The 18,629-nt window shown below is 54.4% G+C and overlaps 1 protein-coding gene across 2 annotated transcripts; it reads right to left on the bottom strand.

The window, feature by feature from the left end:
• Positions 1 to 250: 250 nt before the first annotated feature.
• On the bottom strand, positions 251 to 18,388 carry LAD1 (ladinin 1). 2 transcript variants are annotated; one of them, NM_001131469.1, is given in 10 exon segments: positions 292 to 969; positions 1,328 to 1,402; positions 1,690 to 1,776; positions 2,113 to 2,250; positions 2,356 to 2,428; positions 3,808 to 3,851; positions 4,717 to 4,821; positions 5,343 to 6,186; positions 8,177 to 8,320; positions 18,304 to 18,353. In NM_001131469.1, coding segments are annotated over 10 exon segments (1,554 nt in total). In that variant the 5' UTR covers positions 18,342 to 18,353; the 3' UTR covers positions 292 to 963.
• Positions 18,389 to 18,629: the final 241 nt, after the last annotated feature.

Below are 18,629 nucleotides of genomic sequence, written 5' to 3'. Positions count from 1 at the left end.
TAGATTCTCTGATGGTTCATCATTCTCCTAGCTTATAGGGGCCATGATGTCCAGAGCATGGGGGTGGGGGTTGGAGGGGGCTTGTCAGGGAGGAGGGTAGGCCTGGCCTTGTATGTGGCAGTTCCCCAGTCACCAAGCTAGGACTGCTGAGTGGCAAGCCACCACCTTAATGTGAGAAGATGTGGGATGAGGAAAATGATCCTCCTCCTCACACACTTCAGATGACGTCTGCTAGAAAGCAAGGCCTCTAGAGAGGAATTCGCTTTTAAGGTCTCATCAGTCACTTACACCTGAGAGTAAATGAGTTTATCAGATCCTTCCTGAGAACAGGTTTTTCAGAGAAAGGGTAAGTGGTTGCACACAAAAAGGCACTTAGCTCCTGGCCACGGCAGCAGGCCAGGGAAGGGAGGGGAGAACCAAGCCAGGGAGACGGGGCACAGGGAAGACGCACGGCAGCTCCTTCTCCATCTGGCCAGAGTGGGCCTCAGTGGCTGGGAGCAGGCCCCAGGGACAAAGATGGATGGGTCCAGGCCTCAGTGAAGGGGGACATCATAGACACAGAGGCACTTGCTGGGAGCTGATGAGACAGGTGACTCTGGAGTTCTTGAGGGGTGCCATGCCGTGACCTTGGATGTGAGCAGGAAGGAGCAGAGGTCTCTGGGCAAGACATAGGCCCCATAGTGCTGATGTGCACTTGTGCTGTGCCCTGGGCAGAGGCTGGGTCCCAACATCTGTTGTGCCTGACGTGGGGTGAGAAAGTCCCAGCCCCAAGAGGCTGGGCTAGGAAGGAGCTGGCTGAGTCTTGCAAATATTCCTGACCCCAGGGGCCCTGGCCAAACAGATCCACAGGCAAAAAGGGAACAGGGGCAATGAGAGGAAAGGGTGCTGCTGTGAGAGGCAGGGGCCTGGCATGAGGGAGGTCCCTTGAGACAAAGACTTGCAGGTCTGTCTTGGCAGGGCTTGTCACACCTGTGGGGCAAAGAGCTGTTAGCACAAGGCAATGGGGTATCAGGGATGGAAGGGGAAGGGGGCCACTGGATAGGAAGGCATCCCTTTGCCCAAGCCCCACACCCACAATGAGTCAGAGCCCTGCAATCTACCAGCTGAAGGGGCAGGGGCTCTGCAGAGCTGCAGGCAGCACAACCAGCTGAGGGCTCAACCTTGCTCTCACGGTTGGCTCAGACCAATCTGCATGAGCAGGGATGGGGGCATTCTGTGTGGACTGTGCTATTGCAGGCCAATTAGTGTGTGCACACGGAGGCGATGGGGTCTCCCACAGTACACTATGGCCCTCCGCCGTAGGGCCAGGCTCCTCCCCACCATTCACCTCAGCGTCCAGCGAGGAGTCAGATTTCTGTCCCCACTGAGTCCTCTCGGTAGCGGATGACGCTTTCTGTGCCTCCTGATTGAGGGTATCAGGGTGGAGACCAGAGACTAAGACCAGGCTCCAAAGGGCTCGGGATCCCCCAGGCCCAGCCCCCAGCCCAGGATGCCCTTTCTTTTTCCAGAAGAGAAAAGGAACCCAGACCCAACACTCCTCTCTGCCAGAGTCTGACCCACACGCCCATCTATTCCCCACTGCTTCCACTCCTGAAATGACTCCTCCTCTCCCGGCTGTCCCTCCTGTGTCCCCAATCATCCCACAGGCAAAGGCTCCACAGTAAGAGATATCGGGGAGGGTGAGGATACCTGGGGGTCCTGATCTCCAGACTCCTGGGTCCTGCTGATCCACAGGTTGAGCCTTGATGTCACAACCCCTGAGAGCCTCAAGTTCTCCTAAAAAGAGAACCTCCCATCTCAGGGTTTAGGGCCCTTGGCAGCAGCGAGGCATGTTCAAAGGCCCTGGAATGGGATAGGACTCTCCCTCACTCCCCTATGCATCCAGCATGTGCCACATATACCTGGGACAGCCCCCTCCCCTTCCCCCAGGGAGCTGTGTGCCCAGCTAAGGAGATGGGCTCAGGAACGTGAATGGGAACTCAAGTGAAGGTTCTGCCAACATTAATTCACACATGAAAACACAGTTTTCTAGCATTGCACAGCCAAGATTTGGGTTTTGGAGATGTCAGGGCTAATCACCCTAAGGACCCTGGTGGGGCCTGAGCCCCTCACCTTCCGGCTGGAGGCTGGTTCTGCTCGGCTCTGGCCTGCCAGTTCCTTCTCAAAGAGGTGGCGCTTGCTGGCTACACCCACAGGAGCCACGAATAACTCAGTGCAAGGCAGACCCCGAGACTTGACAGATTCTGATCTCTGGGAACCAAGAACACCAACAGCTGACCCATGCTGGGGAGGGGCAAGGGCCATGCCCACTACTCATCCTGTACCCTCCACCCCCTGGGAGAAGCCCCCACCCACCCGTATGGCCGTGTGGTATCTCTCCAGCTTCTCTCCCAACTTCACTGTGTTGTCTGGGAGCTTCATGCTGGCACTGCAGGATGGAAGATGAAACAGGCGAGCCAAGTGAGACACCCAGGGAGACCAGGCCTGCCCCCAGGGCCTGAGGAGCAGCCCCATCACACGTTTTCATTGTGGCCAAGAGAACGTGGCCCTCCATCACACAGCAGGCTGTGTTGATTTGGCCAAGGTGAGGAACTTACAGACTCCAGGGATTTCCCTCCACTTCCAAGAAACGTCCCATTCAATAGGACATCGCTTCTCCTCCATACCTTGTCATTTCCACTGCAAAACACCTCCTGAAGCAGGCCCTTCCTTTCCATCTTCCCCATCACAGCAATCGCCACCTACCTGCTCTCCCGGCCTGCCACCGTGAGCTCTCCACATGGCTGCTCCTACCTCAAATCCGATCCTGTCCTTCCAGCTCAGACCCCACAGGCCTTGGCACAGCACACAAGACTGTAGTGATCTGGGCCCTCTCCTTCCCTCCCCCACAGTATGCCTGTGTGCCAGCCAGCTGGACACCATGCTGTTCCCTCTATGTAAAATGCTATTCCTCCAGTTTTACACGAGCAAACTTCCTACTACTTCATGGAAAATCAATTGCTCCATGACACCTTCCCCCAGCTCTCACAGGCTGAGCAGGTGCAGCTACTCCTGAGCTCCTAGCCCTGGGTTCATATTCCCGTGTCCCTGTCCCTCCCTGGTTGGCCAGTATGTAACGGTCTCATGTTTGAGAGAGCTGCTATAGGTTTGCTGGGTGGGTGTGAGTTGCTTAAGGACAGCAGCTGTGTCATTTGTCTTTGTACTCCTGTTCCTCCTCCCCCACCCCAGCCCCCAGGCCTAGCCTAGTGTAGCAGGCTCCAGTAAATGTTCATGGGGCAGATGAATACAGCATGAGTGGATGACATTCCTAACACATAAGCACATCTGCTTCTCAGATCCTATTTCAGTTTTGCTTTTTTTTCAAAGCATAGTCCTCAGGCTACTTGCATCGACACTACCGAGCCCAGGAAACCTTGTTAAACCTGCAGACCCACAGCCCCCCAACCAGGCCTGCTGGAGCAGGGGCTTCCCCTCCCTTACACTATTCATGGTCTCCCTCCCAGAAAGCCCCCTTTCCCTGTCCTAACCTCAAGTTTAAACCCTCATCCCACTTTGGGGCCCCACCCAAGCCCTGCCTCCTCCAAGCAGCTCTCCCTGATCCTTCCCCGTCCTTGTTCCATCTCATCCTGCCTGAGTCCATCCTGTTAATCCCATCCCCCTGCCAGATCTGGAGCCCTGGGCAAGGACTGCACCTTCCCCTCATGTGCCCTACTGCACAGCCTGGCACAAGGAGGGCGGGTGCAGGTACTCAGAAAATAGCCTGAACATGGCCAAATAGGAAAGAACCAGAGCCTCCAGGCCTCCCACCTGCGAGTTAGGGTTGTTTCCGAGTTTTCTTTCTTGGGTTTCATCTGAAATGAGAAGGAAAGGCATTGTTGTGTGGGAGTCCCCGGGAAATCGGTGGCCCCCTTGAGTGAGGAGCCCAGCTCTCAAGATATGTCCTCCTCCTCTTCAGACCTCCCACCCCTTCTACCAGGGGTCAACCCCACTAAAGAAATATGTGGACAAGCCTATGTTAAAGATCCTTGTTTGTATCTGGAAGACACAGGTTTCCACCCACTAATAGGGGTCAGAAGCCTTTCTTCAGGACTTCCTTTGCAGGGCACCTGTAACCACCTGTTTCCTATTTGCCTCCCACTGCCCATGAGATCTGTGGGGGCACCAGTCACTATCGGGCCACCTCTTCAGGGCCTGGCACACATTAAAGGCATGATACCCAATGATTGAGTGAATGACCCAGTGAACAGAAGAACCAAGAATAAACACCAGGACAAAGCAAGATAAGATTTCCCCAATCCACATAGTTTGTACTATTGGGACAGTGGCAGAGCAGGGAGCAGTAGGAGAGCCTTGCTGCTTTCTGTTCCTCCCCTCCTCTCCTAGACAAGTCTCCTAGGTGAGGCCAGGAACTGATGAAGGCAGGTGTGGACCTCCCTGCAGCCCAGGGCCAGCCCTGCCTGTCCGGTCTTCATGCAGCCCTGGCCTTGCCCACTAGGTGGGGCTGCTCATGCTTACTGGCACCTACCTCCCAGGTCACTAACCTGCTCTCCTCTGCTGAATACAACCTTGTCTGTTCAGGGCCACCCGTGGGAATCCAAAGCTCCTCTCTATCCGGGGGACCTTCCTACCTAACCTACGGCTCCTATGTTGTAATGGACCCGGCTTCCTCCACTTGCCCTCCAGTGGCTCGCAGACCAGGGTGCCCAGGGCTCTCACCTGAAAGGAGATGGTCCTGGGGCTGGAGCGTTTGAGGGAGCTGCTGTAGGTTCGCTGCGTGGGTGAGGACGTATCTGCCTCTTCCTCCTTGCTGGGGATTTTCACCTGGATGGAGCAGGGGGGGTGTCACATAAGAGGTCTAGGGCCCATCAGGCTGGGGCAGCCATAGACCCCACGGCTCACCCCAGGAGCTGCAGGAAGAGGGGACAATGAGACAGCCCTGTGCCTTCTCTCCTGCATCCCTCATCTGCTGTGGGAGTGGCTCATGGACAAAGTCCCTTGGGGCCAGGGCACCAGGCAGAGCTTTCCAGGGGAGCTTCTAGAAGGATCTGAGGCTCCCCACTAGTCTGCCGGGGTCCTGGAGCTGGATGAGGATATGGCGGGGGGCACCAGGTGCTCCCTGCCCCACAGCTGGTGCCCCTTTAAGCTCCAGCAGCCTGCCCCATCTCAGCCTCCCTGCTCTGACCGTGGCTAGAAGCAGGCAGGGAAAGAAGAGACTTCCAAGGCCAGCATGCAGGAGGGAGGATGGAGGCAGCCAGGGAACCAGGGACTACCTGGGTGGGACTGGTCGGCAGGGCCAGCCAGGTGGCAGAGTAGAAGGGTGGGAGGGACGGGACACTGCCAACCTGGAGTGTGATGGGTGGGAGGCGGGAGGCCACAGTTGGAGGGTCTGAAGCCCCCTGCTCTGCCAAAGAGGGCACGTTCTTCCCAGGGAGGGCCCTTCCTCTCTGCTCCTTGGTGGTGGCTGGGCTTCCCCCAGAGGCTGGCGGCTCCTGCGCCAGAGGCTGCTCTGAGGCTGTGGCCCTCTTTGGGGCCGGCTTGGCGTCTGCAGATGGGCTCTTCTCTGAGGCCAGTGCCTTCTCAAAGATGGATGCTTTCTCAGACACCAGCCTCCTTCCTGAGCCCAGTGCCATCCCTGGGGCCGGCGACTTCTCAGAGACACTGGTTTTTCCTAGAACAGACTTCTTCTCTGAGCTGTTTCTTTTCTCTGACACTGCTATCTTCTCCGATAGAGATGTCTTCTCTGAGGCCAGCACCTTCTCAGAGATGGAGGTTTTCTCGGAGACCAGACTCTTTTCAGGTGCCGTCTTCTGTGGCATGGAGGATTTCTCCAAGACTGGGGACTTCTCTGGAACCCCTTTCTTCCTCCCTTCTGGCTCCCTGCCCATCAAGCTCTCCTCCTCCAGGGCCCAGGGGCCCCGCTGTTCCCGACTCAGTCTCCGGCGAGGTGGGATTTCCAGTTCCTTCATGGGGACTAGGGGTTTCTGTGTGGCCTGCACAGGGCTCAAGCTGTCCCTCCCCTCCTCTGCCTCCAGCCTCTCCTGGATAGGGGCCTGTGCAGCCTCCACCACCTGCCGCCTCTGCCTCCGCTCCTGCCGTGTTCTGAGGATGCTCTGGATGTCCTCATCCTCATCTTTGGAGGCTGGGGGCAGTGGCTTGGGCACCTCTGCTTCTTCCACGCTCGGTAGTCTGAGTCAGAACATGGGAGACAGAATCAGAGGACAGAGGTGGAAGAGACCCTAAGTATACCTAACCCAATGGAGATGCTGCCAGGGCCACCAAGAAGGAGGTGAGGATGTCAGGCCCTGGCATCCCCAGCTCACCACCACCTTTATCCACTCGATATATTGCACTTCCAAGGTATCATCTGAACAAAGCACTCTATGCTTTTTAAAAAGCTTATAAATTCCTATGAAGTCCAATGACTCCATGTTCATAGTCAACAGACCCTGAATAACTACTTTAATATGTGCCAGAGCCTGCGTGGGGCATTGGGGATCAAAAGGAATAAGCGCAGTCTCTGCCCCTTAGATCTTAGATCAAGACTAGAGATGTCCAGGGATTTTGTCAAGGTCACACAGCTAATTGGTGGGGGAGCTGGGAGCAGAACCTAAGGCTTCCGATGCACCATTCCACACTCCTGTCAGTCTTGTGGGTGCAGCCAAGACTAGGTGACAGCCACAGGTACTGGTACAGCCCAGCTCTGGACATCCTCCAGAGTCCGCTGCTGGGCAAGGCTGGGGGAGGGGAGGACAGGAGAGGAGAAAGTCATCACAGCCCTGTTCTCCCTTCTCAGGGGACCCAAAGAAACAAAAGTAACATGAGAGAATTGTCCATAACCCACAGCACCTGGCCTCCAGCAAAAGGAGATTATTTTCCTTCCTCACCACCCTGCTCTCCATGTGCTTTCAGGCAAGTTAACTTACTGTTGGAGCCTCAGTTTTCAAATCTGCAAACTGGGCTTGTTAGGAAGCAAAATGAGACTCATGAGGGTGCCCAGCACAGTCCTGGCATGTAGGTGGCATTCAGCAAACCCCAGGCTCTTCCCCCGCCTCATAATCCCAAAATCTAGATGGCAAAACTAGCCCCAAGTTTCTTCTCCTCAGAAGTAAATTATAGGCTGGTGCAGTGGCTCACACCTGTAATACCAGCACTGGGAAGTTGAGGGAGGTGGATCACCTGAGGTCAGGAGTTCAAGACCAGCCTGCCCAACATGGTGAAACCCCGTCTCTACTAAAAATACAAAAATTATCCGGGCGTGGTGGCAGATGCCTTTAATCTCAGCTACTCAGGAGGCTGAGGCAGAATAGCTTGAACCTGGGAGGCGGAGGTTGCAGTGAGCCAAGATTGCGCCACTGCACTCCAGCCGGGGTGACAGAGTGAGACTCCATCTCAAAAAAAAAAAAAAAAAAAAAGGCAGCCGGGGGCACCATGGCTCACGCCTGTATTCCCAGCACTTTGGGAGGCCAAGGCAGGTGGATCATGAGGTCAAGAGATTGAGACCATCCTGGCCAACATAGCAAAACCCCATTTCTACTAAAAATACAAAAATTAGCTGGGTGTGGTAGCTGGTGCCTGTAGTCCCAGCTACTCGGGAGGCTGAAGCAGAAGAATTGCTTGAACCTGGGAGGCGGAGCTTACAGTGAGCTGAGATCGCGCCACTGCACTCCAGCCTAGCGAGACAGCGAGACTTTGTCTCAAAAAAAAAAAAAAAAAGAGAAGTAAATTATAGAGGGTCAGGGTTAGAGGGAGGCAGCCTAGATAATGGAAGGAGGCAGGAGCTCGACAGATCTGGATGGACATTCTGGCCCTGCCACTGTTGAGGTACGTGATCTCAGCAAGTCACCTAAGTACTTTTCAACCCTGTTTCTTCACCTGTAAAATGGGTTAACAATACCTCTCTCTCAGATACATTGTGTGGATTACGTGAGCTATGGCCATAAAATGTCCAGCACAGTATTGGCTCATGGATGGTCAACAAAAAGTAGCAAGCATTGTTATGAAGAGGATGGAAGCTGGCAGGACTGAGTCTGGGGAAGGTGGGGAACTTGAAGTTCATCATCACACCGTTCAGCCTCATTTCCTGGGCCCCAACTCCCTAAGCAGACTAAATATACTGCACTTAGGATGAGGCAACCAGTTCATCCCCATCAATCAGGATAGAAACCTGAGCACCTACCTCTCAGAAGCAGAGGCCTGCCGGTCTCCATTCTGGCTGAGCCTGGGAGCCTCATCATCCGTGGTGGAGCTCAGGTTGCGGTGCCGCCGCCTGCGCTCACGCTCCTGCTCCTCCTCATCCTCCAGAGTCCTCTGCCGGGCAAGGCTGGGGGAGGGGAGGGGAGGAGAGGGTCAGCACAGCTGGGGAAATCCAGGACCCTCCCGAGGCAGGCTCCTCTAGGGCTGGGAGAAGAGATCAAATGCCCTTCTAGGCCTGCACTGGCTACAAGCAGCTCAGAAGTGCTTGAAACGTGGCTGGTGTGAACCAAGGCATGCTGTGTGAAATACACACTGGATCTTGAAGACCAGTGAAAGGTCTCATTAAAAACTGTGTACATTGGCTAGGCGCGGTGGCTCATGCCTGTGATCCTAGCACTTTAGGAGGCTGAGACAGGCAGATTGCCTGAGCTCAGGAGTTCGAGACCAGCTTGGGCAACATGGCAAACTCCATCTCTACTAAAAATAAAAAAAATAAAATAAAAAATGAAAAAAAGATTAGCCGGGAGTGGTGGTGCACACCTGTAGTCCCAGCTACTGAGGAGGTTGAGGCATGAGAATCTTTGAACCCAGGAGGCAGAGGTTGCAGTAAGCCGAGATTGTGTCACTGCACTCCAGCATGGGTGACACAACAAGACTCTGTCTCAAAAAAGAAAGAAAAAAATTGTGTATATTGATTGTGTGTTGAAATGGCAATATTGTGGATATACTGGGGTAAATGAGCTATAATATTAAAATTAATTTTGTTTTTTCCTTTTTTTTGAAAGAGGGTCTTGATCTATTGCTCAGATTGGAGTGCAGGGGCACAATCACAGCTCACCGCAGCCCCAACCTCCCAGGCTCAAGTGATCCTCCCACCTCAGCCTCCCGAGTAGCTAGGACTACAGGTGTGCACCACTACACCTGGTTAATCTTTAAATTTTTTGTAGAAATGAGGTCTCACAATGTTGCTCAGGCTGGTCCTAGACTCCTGGGCTCAAGCAATCCTCCCACCTTGGCCTCCCAAAGTGCTGGGATTACAGGCGTGAGCCACTGCACTGGGCTGCTTTTTACTTTTTTTAATGTGACTACTCAAAAACTTAACATTTTAGGCCAGGCACGGTGGCTCACACCTGTAATCCCAGCACTTTGGGAGGCTAAGGATGGTGGATCACCAGAGATCAAGACTTGGTGAAACCCTGTCTCTACTAAAAATACAAAAAAAAAAAAGAAAAATTAGCTGGGCGTGGTGGCACATGCCTGTAATCCCAGCTACTCAGGAGGCTGAGGCCAGAGAATCACTTCAACCTGGGAGGCAGAGGTTGCAGTGAGCCGAGATAGTGCCATTGCACTCCAGCCTGGGCAAGAGTGAAACTCTATCTCAAAAAAAAGTAACATTTTAAATGTAGGTCAAATTATACGTCTATTAAATTCCTAGTAAAGCTGCAGGCTTTGGATTAGACTGGGGTTTCTCCAGCTCAGCACTGTTGACACTGGCCAGACAATTCTGTGTCCAGGGTTGTCCTGGATCACAAGGATGTTTAGCAGCATCCCTAGCCTCTACCTGCTGGGTGCCAGTAGTACATTCCCCAGCTGGGACAACCAAAATGTTTCCTGACATTGCCATATGTCTCCTGGGGGGCAAAGTCACCCCAGAGAGGAACCACTGGGTTGAACTGTACTCTGGACCCCAGGATGGGAATGGGGGGCCCTCCATCCCCATTCCCACCTGGGGGTGACCAGGAACGTGGAAGGGTGGGCCTGGTCCTGCCTGAAGGAGACAGATGAACTTGCCAAGTGCCTTTCTCTTTTTGGTCCTGGGATTCTTAGGTAATATCCATCAGTGGACAGTCATGGAGATATTTCCTCACTCAATTCCCCATGGAATTTCTTAGCTTTGGGGAAGGGAAGACTTACAAACAAAACCATTTACACACGGAAAAAACTCCAATATCGCCTTCCCTTCACTTCCCAGGGGCTCTTGGAGCCTCCCTCACCTTTCAGATGGAAAGAGCTTCACGGAAAGAGTTGAGCCACGGAGCTCCACAGATCTGGATGAAAATCCAGACAACTTTCGCTTCTCTGGGGAGCAAGGGGACCCCACACCCTACTTTTGGTTCCTGCCCCAGTCACCCTTCATTCATGGGGCCACGCAGGCATTCTACAGCCAGCCAGCCAACCCCACCAGTCTATCCATCTACTACTCGCCCACACACCCATGTACTCAGCCACCCACCTGTTTCCACCATCTTTATCCACCTGCCCTACCTACCACCTCCCACCAGCCCATCTTCCATCCGCCCCACCCCTTCCAGTCCAACCAAAGAGCAAATGAAAAACTGAATGACTATGACAAGCCAGCACCATGTCAGGAACTGTGTGGGCGTCACAGAACATGGCAGGGTCTCTGCCCTGGAGATATTGACAATCCAGTGAAAAAGATAAGTGTGTCCACCAATAACTCCCCCAACCAAAGTGCAGAAGTTGTTCTGCAGAGAGAACAAATGCTATAGGCCAAGATTATCAGAAAAGGCTCATGAAGAGATGAACTGGGCTGTATCTCAGTGAACAAACAGGCTTTCGATGGGGTGGGGCTGGCAGTCCAGGCAGAGGGAAGGTACCGAGGTTCAGGGTTTGCTGGGGACAGGAGGCTGAGCTTCACCCCGGGAGACAGGAGCGGGTGTGAGCAGGGGAGTACCAGGCTGTGAAAGTCAGCTGGGGGAGCCCTTCTCTGTGGTTCCCCCTGCATTGTCTGCAAATCAGATTAAAAGGTTCTAGAAAAGGCCTCTGTCTTCCCTCCCAGAGTTATAGCAACGACTGCAAGGCTTCCCCTTGCCACTGCCAGATGCCAAACTCTCTACCCTTTGCTGTCCCAGCCTCTCCTGCTGCCCAGCCCTAGTTCCTACTGAGCCTGTCTCCTCTGCAGGGAGTCTTTGGTAAGGCAAGGTCAGGTGATCTGGTTTCTAGTCCTCCTGTCCTTTGGCAAGTTACTTCCTTTTCTCTTCCTCAGTTTTCCCTCCTAAAATGAGAAGGATGAACCACATGAACCGCTCCGATTTTTTTCTAGGTCCAGCATCCCCTGGATTGAGCCAATATTCACTTAAAAATTACTTTTGAGGACCTACTATGGGCCAGGCATGATTCCAGGGGCTGGGAACAGCTGGGAATGAGATCAACAGGGTCTTCCCCTTCACAGAGCACACATCCAGCATGGGGGAGTCAGACCATGAGCAAGGAAACGAACCCATGAACAAAATGACACCAGCTAAGTGTCACTAGGACAAGGGAACAAAGTAAGTGACATGAGAGAAGGTGGCTGGGTGGGGAAGCCCCCTCGGAGAGTCCTGGTTCATGAGGAGGAGGCAGCAGAGCCAGATCCGGCAGCCAGTGTTCCAGGAGGAGGATCCAGCCAGTGCAGAGCCTGCATGTGGGTATTCAGGGGAAGACAGGAAGCCAGGGCCAGAGTGGCCCACAGGGAAGTTGGAGAGGGAGGCAAGGCCAGAGCAGAGGGCCTTGGAGACCAGGGAAAGGACTTGGGTTTTATTCCAGGTGTGCTGGAGAGTCCTGGAGAGTGGTACACAGAGAAACAACATGATGGGATCGCTCTATTTTTAATCTGTCTGGCTGCTGCATGAAAAAAAAAAACATTGAAAGGGCCAGGGGAGAGGGGAAACAGAGGACCCATCAGAAGGTACCTGCAATCGCACAGGCGAGAGCTTCAACTATGGTGGCTTGAACTGGGGTGGGGACAGAAAATATGGGGAAAAGTGATAGATTCGGGACATGTTCTGAAGATACAGCCACCAGGGTTGGCTGTTGGATTGGATGTTGGGTGGGAGGAGGGGGAGGGAAAGAGAAAAATCAAGAACTGCTAGATTTTGGGCCCAAGCTATTTCTGGAGCTGCCATTAATAACATGGGGAAGACCGGGGAGGAAGGAGTGTGGTGGGCTGTTGGGTGGTAGTGGGGAGGGACAAGAAGGAGATGAAGAGCTGTGCTTCTGGCTTGTTCCAAAGGAGAAGAAACCAGTGAAAAGCAAAGATCAAGACGCTGCAGCCCGGGAGCTGGAAGGAAACCAGAGGAGAGTATTGGCATTTACAGGGGAGTGGGGGCCCCCGTCAGATGCTGCTGCGAGGGGAATGAGACCAACACAGAATTGTGAGCAGAGAGGCACCAGATACCACAGGAAAAGCAGATGCCAGGGCTGTGCCAGAGCCTGAGCAGGCTGCTGGGGGTAAATGGAAACCAAAAAAGGAATTAGTGAGTATCAACAACTCTTTTGAGAAGCAAATAGCATGGGACAGTAGTGGCTGGGCGCAGTGGCTCATGCCTGTAATCCTAGCACTTTGAGAGGCTGAGGCAGGTGGATCACCCGAGGTCAGGAATTCAAGACCAACCTGGCCAATATGGCGAAACCCTGTCTCTCCTAAAAATACAAAAATTAGCTGGGCATGGTGGCAGACTCCTATAATCCCAGCTACTGGGGAAGCTGAGGCAGGAAAATGGCTAGAACCCAGGAGGTAGAGGTTGCAGTGAGCCAAGATCACGCCACTGCACTCCAGCCTGGATGACAGAGTAAGACTCCATCTCAAAAAAAAAAAAAAAGATGGGACAGTAGCTAGAGGAGGATGTGGGCTCAAAGAATGCTTTAAGTTAAGGTATAATTTACATAAATGTACAGATCTTAAGTTTTTCTTTTTTTTTTTTTTTTTTTGATGAGCAAACAAAGGAGAGAGTGGAGAAGGTCTGAGAGGGTTGAAAAGAGTGTGACTGGCTGGGCATGGTGGCTCACGCCTGTAATCCCAGCACTTTGGGAGGCCAAGGTGGGAGGATCACTTGAGCCCAGGAGTTTGAGACCAGCTTGGGCAACAAAGTGAGACCCCCATCTCTATATAAGCGAAGAGTGATTGAGTTGTCCTGCAGTGAGAGAAACAACCGCAGGATAAGGTGTCTCATCTCTAGTGCCCAGCACAGTGCCTGGCACCCAGCAGGTGCTGACAAATGTGGAAGAGCAAGTAAGTGTCAATTTTAGGGGTGCTGGGCTCTCCTCCTCCCTAGAAATTACAAAACTTCTGCCTCGATGCCGAGGCACACAAAGGGGGAACAAAGCCGACTCCTCCCCCAAAGGCAATCTGCCCAGCTGTCTGCCCAGGGAAGGCGAGTGCCTGCCCATCACCCCAAGGGGAAAGGAGGTGCCTTTGGAGGAGAACCTTCCAGACCCTCCCAATTCTGCCAGCAGGGCAGCTCTTCCTGGTGAGAACCTCAATCCCTCCTCTGTTAGTCACACCTCTACTTCCTCAGGGGAGATGGAGAGGGGCCCAAATCAAACTTTCCTGCTATGGCCTTGGCCACGGAACTTAAACAAGATTCCCCTGGGCCTCTGCATGACTCCTGTGAGCTCTGGGTATTTGTAGATTGAACATTCGTCATTCATTCATCCTTCATTCACTACACACAAACAGATGCTCTCTTATGAGGCAGGCTCCAAAGTCCCATCTCTCCTCGGTTTTCTTATTCAGATTTAGAAATGCCAACTTCTGCTGGCTTACACGTGAGGCCACATCTCCATCTCCCTCCCCTGGATGCACCCCGTCCCTTGTCCACAGCCTGGAAACAGCTCTTGCCCTCCAAAGCTGAGGGATCCAAATACTGGGGAAAGTGACCCACAAAGCCCAGAGTGCCTCTCCCCTGACCACACCCACAGCTGGCTGAGCTGGAGCCTCCAGGATTCCTGGGTCTTGAGCCACACAGCTCCCACATGCCACCCTCAGCCCTTGGGGAAGTGGCCTATTTGTTTATCCTCCTGTGGGGCCCTGGATGGTGCATGAGCACTCAGAGCCTGGTCTCCTGGGGGTCTCCAGGGCTCAGCTGCAGGACTCAGAACCCAGGGATCCTTGAGTGTCCCCAAGCTTTACACTAAGACCCCACAGCTCACCCAAGGTGACGTGGCCACCACCCCTGCTGCTTGGGAATCATGGGGCTGCCTTCAACCCTGACACCTGGCAAAACATGAGTCCCTTCAGCAGCACCACCCCACCCTGGGGAGAAATGTTATCTCCAATAAGCACAAGTTATGAGGATAAAAATGGAAGGGAGGGAAGGGCAAAGGCCAGTCCCCAGGAGGGGACTCAGTGGGTACAGCTGTTGAAACCCCAGTAATAAATAAAAAACTGAGGGCTCAAAACAGTGTTGGGCACTTCTTGAACATGGTGAATATGAATAAACCCATAACTAAAGGAATAAGGGGGGAAGTGAGCACACTAACATGGAAGTGCTTACTCTAACACCAGTCACTGTTCTAATACCCCTGGCATTCATCTTTACAACAGCCACTGGGTGCGGTGGCTCATGCTTGTAATCCCACCACTTTGGGAGGCCAAGGCGGCCGGATTACTAGAGGCCAGGAGTTCGAGACCAGCCTGGCCAACATGGTGAAACCCCATCTCTACTAAAAATAGAAAAAAAATAGCTGGGTGTGGTGGCAGGCACCTGTAATCCCAGCTACTCAAGAGACTGAGGCATGAGAATCACTTAGAACCCAGGAGGCGGAGGTTGCAGTGAGCCGAGATCATGCCACTGCACTCCAGCCTGGGTGATAGAGCGAGACTCTGTCCATCTCGTATATAAAGAAACTGAGGCTCAAAAGAGTTAACAACCTTCCCACGATCGCACAGCTACTAAAAACAAGAAACCAAGATTTAAACCTAGGTCAGCCTCTCAAAAGCATCTACCCTTAACCATTATACCAAGTGCCAGAAAAGGTATGGCCAGGGAGGGCTGGCCCTAACCCAGAGTGAGCTCAACAGCTGAACCTTCAAGGGAGGGAACAGAGGCCCAAGAGGGCATCTGAAGGTGTGGTATTCCCTACCCCAGGACAGGCTGGGGCCCAGGGCAAAGCCTGGGAGGGCAGAGGTTTGGGGAAACCCCGTGGCCCATGCAACATTGACCTTCAAGCCCCAGAGCCAGGCCCAGGGTGAAACCTGCAGGCACGAACAGCTGCGGAGGCTCAGCTGCTCCTACTAGCTGAGGCCACAGCCCCAGGCAGCTGCCTTCCACTCCTTTCCTCTTGACAACACTTTCCCCCACCTCCTGGCCTTCATCTGGGGACACACATCCCTCTTGGTGTCTCCATGTAATGCTGCTATCCTCCTCCCCACTCCAGACTTCAACTCCATCCTTTGGGGATGGGGGTCCTCCTTTTCTCTTAAATAATTCTAAAGGACATTCTGCCCTGTTACTCACGAGAGGTTGTTTTGACCTCTCCCCTGGGAATTTTCTTCCTGAAGTCTAACTTCCATCTATTCTGCAGCAACTGATGGCAGGGATTTAAGTGAAGTGGTTATCAAAAGTCATGTTTAGCAGTAGAACCCATTTTCCCAAATTGAATCATAGATAGAAGCCCATTATACAACAGATCAAGCCTCAGCTGCTCTGCTTAAAGCTGGGAGAAGGAGAAAAGGCTGCCCCAGATGCATTTTGTGGAACCCTGGGGCTCAAGGAGTATAATTTGCAAATCTTGGGGGCTGGGGTTAGGGAAGGGTGGACAGAGGAGGGATGGGGGGTCATGCCCATGACCTTGGCCAGTGTCCTGCACCTGAGCAGGGCAGGCCTTAAGTTCCCCTTCTGCATGGTCACTGTGGGGGGTAACTCACGTCTCTTCCAGCCCCAAATGTCTAGCGAGCGGTGTCTGGAGAACCCAGGGCAGCGATTGGAAGTAGGAGGGCGGCTCAAGGCCCAGGCAGGGAAATGATTAACCACTGGCTGTTCAGTCCCAGGCACTCTCAGATCCACCCCTCACCCCCTGCAGACAGGCCTGGCCCAGCCTCACTGGTCACCAGGCCAGTCCAGGGAGAAAAGGACAAGGCCTCTGACCAGGGCACCCAGCCAGCCAGCTCACCACTGCCCCCGTATCCCAGGACTGGAGGACTTGAATCTCTGCTCCATGCCAAGGATGGGCTGCAGGCTGGCCCCCAGCTACCCACCCACCTCTCCATCCACCTCCCCACCTGGGACCATGCTGTCACACCCTAGCACGGTCCTCCCCAGCCCAGGAGGCTCTGTTGACAGTGACTCACAGCCCTTTCCTGCCTGCCCGCTGAGGCTTGTTCACCCAGGGAGCGGAGCGGGAGTGGTCCTCTGTTCCAGGTGCCTCATCAGGGTGACTGTTGGCAGCAGCTGCGTCTGCCCACAGGGCTCTATGAGGGCTGGGACCCGGCAGGGAGGGCAGGCCAGGGGCCCCTGTGGCAGGACTGGTTCCCCAGAGCTTCCCTGGCACTTACCCTGGACATCTTGTGGGAACTTGGCTGTAACCACATGAGTCCATGTCCATCTGAACAGTGGACAAGCTTAGGCCAGACCTTGCTCCCATTTTCAAAGTTCCAGTGCCCCAGCTGCCTCCCCACACACACACACACACACACACACCCATGCATATCCAGGCATGCTTTCAGACACAAAATCACATATATCCCACCAGACTATGAATTTCTGAAGGAGTGTCTGGTTTGTATTTTTAACCCAATGCACAGTACTGAGGTCTTCAATAAACAATTCAACTGAACATATGCAGACTGACAAGCTCAAGACTCAGCAACATAAGAACCAACTCCCCACACAGATGTGTCATCTCTTCATAGGCCATAAACACACTTGTCCACAAGTATGCCACACACACACACATAAGCATACATTCATAGGCACAGGTAGGCCCACATCTAGAAGCAAAGACACTCCCACATCAACCCCCAGGCACACTGACCCACATGCAAAGTCCAAGACCTTGACTCCTCAGCCGCACCCTCAGCACAGACCTTCCTCTATAGCAGCCTGGGTTTCTTTTCCAGAGCACTGAGTTCCCTCCATTCGTGGGGCTTACCTTTTCCCCTCTCTAGAGCCCATGGGCTGCCCACAGTGCTTCAGAGCACTGTGAGGTCTTGAGGATCTGGGGAGGTGGCCCCCCAGTCCCAGGCGATGAGCCGCTATGGAGAGGCTAAGCCTGAGACAATGAGGTAGTTCTGGAGCCCTTATTAAGGGAGGGCAGGAGGGGGGTAGAGGACATACTAGAGCACTGGAAAAACCTGTGAAAGATGCCTTGATGGGGAAAGCCTACAGGACCCAAATGGCTGGAGGGTCTGCACCTGGCAGAGATAGCCCTGGCTCAGGAAAGGCCAAGACCCAAATGCCCACCTGGGAGGAGCCAAGAGGCTAATATCTACCTGGCTAGAAAGGGATCAAAAGAGCAGGCTCCAGCTCTGGGCTACCGCAGGAGCCTCAGTTTCCTTAGGGACAAGATGGGGGAGGGGGGCGCCCAGTGGAGGAATGAGGTGAAAATGCTCACAGGGGGCCTTCTTGGGAGAGGTGCAGGGTCGCTCCAAGAGAAGTCGCTAGAGGTCACCAATCTCCATGAGGGGTGCTGCCTTCTGAACACCCACCTTCCCCAGGCCTCTCGGACCCTGATGGGAAGTCCAGCAGGCAGGGATAGGATGCCTCATTCCTTGACCCTTTAGGAGACCAGTGTACAAGTAAAGATTGCAGCAGTAAAGATTGCAGCAGCACAGATGGGGATGGCAACTATCTTAAGGTTCCCAGCCCAGATGCCACCCCAAAATGCCATGCTGAGATTTTGAGTGTCCTTAGTGGGAGATGGGTCTGCTTCCCTCCAGTCCTCTTCACTGACCCCTCCAAGACGGCTCTCCCTGCTCCCCCTCCCAAGAGGGGCTGTGGGACACCTCCCAGGGGTCCTCTCCGCGGGAGACATACGGGGGCAGTGAGAGAGGCTTCTCTCAGAAATGAGGCTTGGAGGTTACTCCTGAACACCTCCACAATCCCCCAAAACGTTCCTTCCGGCTTCCACTTTCCACAGGGGGGCCATACCCCAGGGGGCGTCCAGACTGGGGACCAGCCTTCCCCCAAGCACCCCCAGGGGAGAAGACCCACCCTGTAACCTCAGGGGTCCCGAGGTTGGCCCCAGTCCTGTCTCCCGCGAGTCGCAGCAAGACCAGGGTCCAGCCTCAGTGTCAGGGTCCCAGGCGGGGAGGAGGCCGGTGCCGGGGGAGAGGAGACCCAAAGGCTCCCCGCGGACCCCGCTCCCCTCCCGGCTCCCTCCGGCGCTCACCTGGACAGCGCGGACCAGTCCTTCCTGCTGACAGCCATGCTGCAGGAGCCCCGCGTGGCCGCCCGCGCCCCGCCGGCCGCCGCCTCACCTGGCGCCCCTCCCCTGCCAGCCCAGGTGGGGTCACATGGCCGCTTATCTCACCCCCGCGCGCCCCGGCCGCGCTCCGATTTGCCGACCCGGGAGCGGCCTCTGGGATGTGGGCGTCCCAGACAAAGCCGCATTGATTGCAGTCCAGGCTGGCCCGGCCGCGAGGCCGCAAGCGCTGGGTGGACCGTCGGACGGATCGCGGGACCGACCGACGGACGCCCCGGGCCGGCGTGGGGCTG

This window comes from Pongo abelii, chromosome 1, assembly GCF_028885655.2.
Source record: "Pongo abelii isolate AG06213 chromosome 1, NHGRI_mPonAbe1-v2.0_pri, whole genome shotgun sequence".
Classification (NCBI taxonomy): domain Eukaryota; kingdom Metazoa; phylum Chordata; class Mammalia; order Primates; family Hominidae; genus Pongo; species Pongo abelii.
The sequence above is the reverse complement of the archived record's forward strand: the minus strand, read 5'-3'. Positions and strand labels throughout refer to the sequence as shown.

Excerpts from the sequence above, each read along its gene's own strand:
- LAD1 (XM_054540798.2), bottom strand. The coding sequence starts at position 18,341 with ATGGCTGTCAGCAGGAAGGACTGGTCCGCGCTGTCCAG. Across the intron at positions 6,187-8,176 it reads CAGGCCTCTGCTTCTGAGAG|ACTACCGAGCGTGGAAGAAG; the intron begins GTAGGTGCTCAG and ends GTTCTGACTCAG. Across the intron at positions 3,852-4,716 it reads CCAGGACCATCTCCTTTCAG|ATGAAACCCAAGAAAGAAAA; the intron begins GTGAGAGCCCTG and ends TTCTCATTTCAG.